The sequence below is a fragment of the Macaca thibetana genome, chromosome 14 (genome assembly GCF_024542745.1).
Source record: "Macaca thibetana thibetana isolate TM-01 chromosome 14, ASM2454274v1, whole genome shotgun sequence".
Classification (NCBI taxonomy): Eukaryota; Metazoa; Chordata; class Mammalia; order Primates; family Cercopithecidae; genus Macaca; species Macaca thibetana.
The window spans coordinates 62032609-62041245 of NC_065591.1; the positions used below are offsets into that span (position 1 = coordinate 62032609).

The 8637-nt window shown below is 35.9% G+C and overlaps 1 protein-coding gene across 1 annotated transcript; it reads right to left on the bottom strand.

Moving 5' to 3' along the window:
* Positions 1 to 1123: 1123 nt before the first annotated feature.
* LOC126935185 (olfactory receptor 52J3-like) lies at positions 1124 to 2055 on the bottom strand. Its single transcript, XM_050756382.1, is given in 2 exon segments — positions 1124 to 1254; positions 1257 to 2055. Coding segments are annotated over 2 exon segments (930 nt in total).
* Positions 2056 to 8637: the final 6582 nt, after the last annotated feature.

Consider the following 8637-nt stretch of genomic DNA (forward strand, 5'->3'; position numbering starts at 1 on the left):
TGGAAAAAATGATAGGTGAAGACTTCCCTATATCATGGATGTAAAAATGCCATACCTAACTGGTGCTTATGTTATGGGCATGAATTCCAAAAATCAATCAGTGATAAATTATGCTGGTATTACTGATAAATAGCTTTGAAATTATGTGTTTGTTTTGGCTATCATTGCACTGAGTGTTATCTATTTGGTATATGATTCCACTTGAAGCTACGGATTTGGCAATGATTGTTTGAACCTGTAAAACTGGCTTTGTAAGAGCACAACAGAATGCAAGCTCCATAGGGCCAGACATTGAATAAATATAAATTAAAGGAATCATGAAATGCATGATGTATGAATAAACAGAAGTAAGAGAAAAAGAATAAAAGGGAAAAAAGGAAGAAAGGAAGAAAATAAGGAAAGAAAGAATAAAGGAATAAAGAAAGTAGTTTACAGGGTAAATTTCCAGTGCCACATATCTCTCATCACTGGTCACAAAACACTCAGTATAATATGTTCTTTCCCCAGAACAGAAGCAGTCTTGTGCTAACAAGCATTCTTCACAAGGTCATGCAGGCAAAGGCCCCACAGCTCTCTCCCAGGATATCCCTTCCAGGGTAGTTGATCAGGCTTTGAACTTGAACTACAATGATGTTTCTGACAGTTTTGAAATCCATTATTGGGCCGGGCGCGGTGGCTCAAGCCTGTAATCCCAGCACTTTGGGAGGCCGAGACGGGCGGATCACGAGGTCAGGAGATCCAGACCATCCTGGCTAACACGGTGAAACACCGTCTCTACTAAAAATACAAAAAACTAGCCAGGCGAGGTGGCGGGCGCCCGTAGTCCCAGCTACTCGGGAGGCTGAGGCAGGAGAATGGCGTAAACCCGGGAGGCGGAGCTTGCAGTGAGCTGAGATCCGGCCACTGCACTCCAGCCCGGGCTACAGAGCAAGACTCCGTCTCAAAAAAAAAAAAAAAAAAAAAAAAAAAAGGAATCCATTATTAGTCAGCATCCAGGAACAAACCAACTTACATTGCAAGTTGACAGCAGTAAAGTGAGGATCAGGAGATATTCCTTAAGGCAAGAACATATCAGTCTTTATAGACGGATTAAAGCCCTTAGTAAAATAACATGATAAGAGTCTTATTTTTTAGTAAAAACATAGAGCACTTGCTCTCGAATCTGTTTGGTCCTCACCCCATAAATGATGGGATTGAGAAAGGGTGGGATAATCAAATAGAGATTGGCAACAAGAATGTGAATGTAACCTGGTGGTGTCCAAACATATGAGTAAGGAAAGAGAAGACTGAGGGGATATAGAAAACACAGATGACCCCAACGTGAGAGCTACATGTGCTTAGGGCTTTTAGCCGAGCATCATGTGATGGGAGGCGGAAGACAGCACGGAGGCTGTAAACATATGAGATGCCAATGAGGACTAGGTTCAGAACAAAGAAAGAAACTACAAAAAGCCCATAGATACCATTGATACGGATGTTTCCACAGGACAATTTTGCAGTGCCCATGTGCTCACAGTAGGAATGGGCTATTACATGAGCCTGACAAAAGGGTAGCCAGTAGATAAGATAGATCATGGGAAGTGTAAGTAAAACTGGATGAATTACAATGCACATGCTAATGCCCACCAACACTTGGGATGTCAAGACGGTCGTGTAATGTAGTGGAGCACAGATGGCCACATAACGGTCAAAAGCCATAGCCAGTAAGACCTCAGCCTCCATGCCAGTGAAGGCATGGATCAGAAACATCTGGGTCACACAAGCTCCATAGTTAACCTCGTGAGCATCAAACCAGAAGATGCCCAGCATGCAAGGCACAGAGGTTGTAGAAAGGGCCAAATCGATAGTGGAAAGAATGGCCAGGAAGTAGAACATGGGCTCCCGGAGAGTCTGTTCTACCTTGATGACTAGCAGAATGGTGGCATTGCCCAGCAAAACCACGAGGTAAACAGAGCAGAAAGGCAGGGAGATCCACATGTGGATGTCTTCCAGACCTGGGATTCCAATGAGAAAAAATGTGACTGGGTGAAATATGCTCTTCTTGTGATAAAACATTCTTCCAAATCACAGCGTAGGAGAACTTGCCACACATAGAAGCAGGAGCTGGGGAGAGAAGATTGAATAAGAGTTTGGAATGAAAATAATTAGGTTTGTGTTTCATTCAGTATATGTAGAGTAAAATGAAAAGTTTTGTTATTTGGAGGGTCCTGTTATTGTGTTTTGTAATCTACAGTCATTTGAATAGATCAGTCTCAAATAACTTAATTCTTATGTTTACATAATGATTGTAGCATAATGCGTAACCTTACACATTAAAGATTGCAGGATTCTATGACATAGAGTCTGATATTTAACTGGAATAACTGAAGATGCCATGTACCCTTTATTAGTCCCCTGGTTGAAGAAGAATGCCTGAAAAATCAGATACGCACAAGGGAAATGCTGATTAATTCAAGAGGAAACAGACTAATGAGAACATGAAGTTACAGACACAGATGTACACATATTTTTATAATTAAAAACTGCAAAATTTCTTCTAATGATTTGCTAATCATTTATTGATGTAAAGCAAATGCCAAGATTAAGCCTAATATCCTGTCAAAAAGACAGGAAGAGAACATGAGAAATGTAGATATAACAAACAAAAGCATAGATACCCTGGAATGTTTGCCCCCGGAGCAAACACAGGCTGGGTCACATACCAGCACACATGAAAGAGCTCAGAAAGAAAATAATAACAAACCTGTTGAGGATTTTCACTGATTAAAATACTTTCTCAGGAGCAACCAATTTTTCAGTGGCTCATTTTGGATTTCTATGGTGGTGATAGTTTCTAGTGGTATTTGAAAGCATCATTTACTCTTCACTCTATATTAGTTCCTCTAACTAGTTTATACTGGGTTTATACCTCCTGCTTGATTAAGTTACTTTTCTGGTAGGTAGAGACAACCTAGAAGGCTTCCTTTGGTTATGTACTTGGAGAAGATGTTTTTGATGACACAAAACTGGAAGAAAAACGTCTATTTGCAGATAAAATTACTTTCTGTAATTATCTAAAGGAAATATATAAGGGTGCTCTTTCAGTGCTTTTGAAATTATGAAGAAGCAACCACTCATAAGCTGAAATAATGAAATAGAACTTCTGTGGGTCTCCAACTTGTGGCAGAGTGGTTCAAGATAGAAAAAAGTAGAACAGACTCCTGTTTCATCATATATGTTGCTCCATATTTCTGACAAGTGTGTCAAAATGGAAAATACATCAAGATAAAAAATAAAATAAATAATATACCCATTCTGAAGTGTGGAGGAGGATAGAGAGATAGAGAATGAGAAAGAGAGAGAAACGGAGAGAGAAAGAAATAAGCTCTATTTCTACAGAAGTCCATTTTATTCCTTATAACCCATAGGAAAGGCAGAACATATATTTTACCAATAAACTATATAATTGCTTTGAATAAATATATTTATTCCATGGGTCTTCTAGATCGTTTTTAAATTTTCAACCTCCATTTAAGAGTTTCAAAGGAATTTTATTCGATTAAAATCAGAAACTGTACTACCTGATAAATATCAAGCCCGGTAATCTCAGCAACCCTTGATCATTTCTCACTTATTTGAATGTAATACATACCTAAGTCAAGAGAAAATTCACCTGCCTTATTATGTCATAGAAATATAAGCTCAAGGGGAGTATCAAGCAGCATGGCTTTATAGCCTTGTCATTTTTACAGTCCGAGAAGAGTCATTTTATATTAAGGCTTTAGTTGATTAGAACATTAGGAAAATTGAGTTAGTTGGGTTTTCAACTATAATTTGCACCATGAGATTGAATCCTCTGAGATTGCTAACAAAACTTTTTGACTCTGATCTAGGGAAAGAGAAGCCTAAGAAAAGTGATAAGTATAGAAATGTTCCCACAGAAAGGTGTAGATGTGGGAGCAAAAATACCCAAATACTGTTATTTAATATATGGCATATAGATGGATACATTTTATTTCTAAGTGAAATTTTACAGCCAAATTCTATGGGATGTTGTTTTCTAGATAAAATAGTCCTTGATCCATATTAACTACCTAAGTTAGAGCATAATAACCTGGCATTGCTGACTCCATGTTCAATCTTAGCTCTCTTATTCATTTGAATGACCATGTGTTCTGAGTTTATTAAGTATTTAGTCTATGGATTAAGATCCTTGAGCGTTTGGTCACACTGCCCTCTATCCATGATTGTTTCTCTATATTCTCCCCCTTACCAATTTTTCATACCTATATCACAGAGGTCATAGAGATAATTAGTAAAAATATCTACTCATGAAATGAGCTTGCTTCAGATCAAATACTGAATTTCTCATGTATACTATCTGTGTCAATTTGAGTGACCTTCTTATTTTCTCTTTGTCTCAGTTTCCTCAACTGAAAAATTAAGAATGATAATAGTACCCACAGCTTATAATACTTTTGAGGAATAATTTAAGTTGTTAATATAATACACTTAAATACAATACTTAGCATGCTTAAATGATTTTAAAATGTTAGTTTTCGTTATCATATAACTCAGCTCATAACAACACCTTCTTATATATTTGATCTATGAAAACCGTATGGAGAAAACTCTCATGCCACTAAGTCTATACATTTGGTGTGAAAGTTCTGGTTTATTATAACATTTTATCCCTTGTTTTTCAGTCAAATGTGTGTGTGTGTGTGTGTGTGTGTGTGTGTGTGTGTGTATATATATGTATTTCTCATTCTCACTAGAATAACATTATATTAAATGGGAAAATTACTATCTTTTTACTTCATGCTTGAGCAGATATCTTAAACAATATTGAAGACACAATCAAGTTTAAGATGTAAAGCACAGACTTAAAAGCATAAAGTTAATTTTTTCATCTTACTCTTTAGTCTTTTTTATTATATCACACACACTTTAAATTTAAACTTCTGAAAGTTTACAAATTAAAATACAGGCATACCTCAGAGATATTGCAGCTTTAGTTCCATACCAGTGCAATGAAGTAAATGTCACAATAAAGTGAGTCACACGAATATTTTGGTTTCCTGCTTGCTATAGTTTGAATGTCTGAGTCTCTGAAACTCATGTTGAAACTTAACCTCCAGTGGGGCAATATTGAAAGCTGAGGCCTTTCAGAGATGATTGGGTCATGAGAGTTCTGCCCTCATGAATGAAATAATCTACTTACGGATTAACGGATTAAGAGATTAATGGGAATGCAACTAAGAGAGACCTGAGCTAGCACATTAGCCCCCTTACCATATGATGCCCCACACTTCCTTGAGACCCTCCAGAGTCCCCACCAGCAAGAAGTGTCTCACCAAATGGGGGCCCTCAACCTCAGACATCTCAACCTCCATTACCACAAGAAATAAATTATTTTCTTTATAAATTACCCATTTTCAGGTATTCTATTATCAGGAACACAGACTATGACACCAGTGCATATAAAAGTTATGTTGACACTATAGTCTATTAAGTGTGCAATTGCATTATGTCTAAAAATGCAATGAACATACCTTAATTAAAAATACTCTGAAAAAAATGCTAATGATCATCTGATGGCTGCTGACTGATCAGGGTGGTAGTTGTTGACAGTTGGAGTGGCTGCGGCAATTTAGTAAAATAAGACAACAGTGAAGCTTGTCAAATCAGTAGACTCTTTCTTTCATGAAAGGATTTTCTGTACTGTGTAATTCTATTTTGTACCACTTTACCCTTAGTAGAGCATCTTTCAAAATTAGTCATTTCTCTCAAACCCTGCTGCTGCTTCATCTATTCATTTTATATTATATAATATTCTAAATTATTTATTATTTCAACAAATCACTTTCTTTGCTCATCCATAAATAGCAACTTCTCATCCATTAACCTTTTGTCATGAGATTGCAGCATTCAGTTCCATCTTCAGATTTCACTTCTAATTCCATTTCTCTTGCTATTTCCACCATATCTGCAGCTATTTCCTCCACTGAAGTCTTGAACCCCTCAACGTCATCCATGAGGGTTGGAATGAATTTCTTCCAAACTCCTGTTAATGTTGATGTTTGGATCTCCTCCATGAATCATAAATATTCTTAATGGTATCTCCAATGGTGAATCCTTTCCAGAAGGTTTTCAATTTACTCTGCCCAGATCCATCAGAAGAATCATTATTTACTTCAATTGTAGCCTGAAGAAATATTTCTTATATATTAAGACTTGAAAGTAAAAATTACTTATTGACCTATGGGCTGCAGAATGCATGTTGTGTTAGCGGACATGGAAACAAGATGAATCACATATGTCTCAATCAGAATTTTTGGGTGATTAGGCGCATTGTCAATAAGTAGTATTTTGAAATGAATCTTTTTTTACTGAGCAGTAAAGTCTCCACAGTGTGCTTAAAATATTTAGGAAATGGCCGGGAGTAGTGGCTCATGCCTGTAATCCCTGCCAGGGCAAGCCAGGTGGATCATGAGGTCAAGAGACCGAGACCATCCTGGCCAACATGGTGAAACCCTATCTCCACTAAAAAAAAAAAGAAAAAAAATTAGCCAGGTATGGAGGTGCATGCCTGTAATCCCAGATACTTGGGAGATTGAGGCAGGATAATTGCTTGAACCCAGGAGGGAGAGGTTGCAGTGAGCTGAGATCCTGCCTCTGTACTCCAGCATGGAAGACAGAGCAAGACTCCATCTCAAAAAAAAAAAAAAAATTAGTAAATGATGCTGTAAACAGATGTGCTGTCATCCAGGCTTCGTTGTTCCATTTACAGAGCACAGGCAGAGTAAATTTAGCATAATTCTTAAGACCCCTGAACTTTTTAGAATGATAAGTTGAGCATTGACTTCAACTTAAAGTCACCAATTGCATCAGAACCAGCAAGAGAGTCAGCCTGTCTACTGAAGCTTAGAAGCCAGGCATGTACTTTTCTTTACCTATGAAAGTGCTAGGTGGCATCTTATTCCGACATAAGGTTGTCTTGTCGACCTTGAGTATCTGTTGTTTAGGTTAGTCAGTTCATCAATTGTCTTAGCTGTAATAGATCTTCCGGATAAGTTGAAACAGCTTCTACATCAGCATTTGCTACTTCACTTTATCCTTTTATATTATGGAAATAACATTTTGCCTTTAAACTCCGTAAACTAACCTTTGCTAACTTCAAACTTTTCTTCTGCAGCTTCCTCACTTCTCTCATTCTTAATAGAATTAAACAGAAATAGACCCTAGTTCTGGATTAGGCTTTGACTTAAAGGAATATTTTGATTGGTTTGACTTTCTGTACAGGCCACTAAGACTTTTTCCATATTATCAATAAAGTTGTTTTGCCTTTTTATCATTGATATGTTCACTGGAGTAGCACTTGTAATTTCTTTCAGAGTATTTTCCTTTGCAGCCACAACTTGGCTAACCTTTTGGCACAAAAGGCCTCACTATCAGCCTTCCTCACCTTTCAACATGGCTTTCTCACTAAGCTTAACCATTTCTAGCTTTTAATTTAAAGTCATAGATGTGTGACTCATCCTTTCCCTTGAAAACTTAGAGGCCATTGTAAGGTTTTTAATTGGCCAAATTTTGATCCTGTTGTGCCTCAGGGAATAAGGAAGCCTGAGAAGAGGGAGAGAGATGGTGAAACAGTCATAACATATACAACAAAATACTGAAAATCAAAATTGTCAATTTTAAGAATCTATGTATGAATTTCAGGATCAAAGTAAACTAGATCAAGTGATAGAATAAAAGAAAAATTAAAACAGATGGAAGAAAAATATGGAGTTTCTACTTTATCTTTATATAGAAAAACAAACAAAAGAATATGGAAAGAAAATTGAAAGGAAATATTTAAAGATATAAAGTCTGAAAAGTTTCTAGAAGTAATAGAGACATAAAATCTCAAAATGTAAGGACCTATTATATACTGAACATGATTCTAAAAATTATAAATCCAGACTCAATTGATTAAAATTTTAGAATATGAAAAATAAACATACTTTCCAAAGAATGAGGGGAAAAGTTCTTTCCAAACAGTGAGAAAATGATCAGCATCATATGTTTCATTAAGAATATTGATGCCAAAAGTAAAAGCTGAATGATGAATTAAGAAAGATGATAGAACAGAACTCTATTCAAAATCTTATACATTTTTGATTTATCATTTAAATATGAGGGCAAATTAGAACATACTTAGACATAAAATTAGAATTATTACCAAAGCAGGGGTAAATTGTGGCTGGCAATACGACTTGGGTCTAAAATGTAAAAGATGTTTCTCCTAAGAATTGGTAAGCAAGAATATATTCATGAAGAGTTGCTGTAGAAATAAATTATTAATAATATATATCATCAAATAAAAATGGTTAACGAATATTCTTTAAAAAACTGGAAATAAGATTGCAGATAATCACAACATAAAATAAATAAATGTACAAGAAAAAAGAAAACCTAAAGAGAACTAATATTTTTGTTTGTTCAAAGTATGGTAGTTACAAATTACTTTATTTATATATCTGATTTTTAGAAAGAGGGACTTTACAGGTTTGTGCCACCATGCCAGGCTTTATTTATTTATTTATTTATTTATTTATTTATTTATTTTTATTTTTTTCAGAAACAGGGTCTTGCTATGTTACCCAAGCTGGA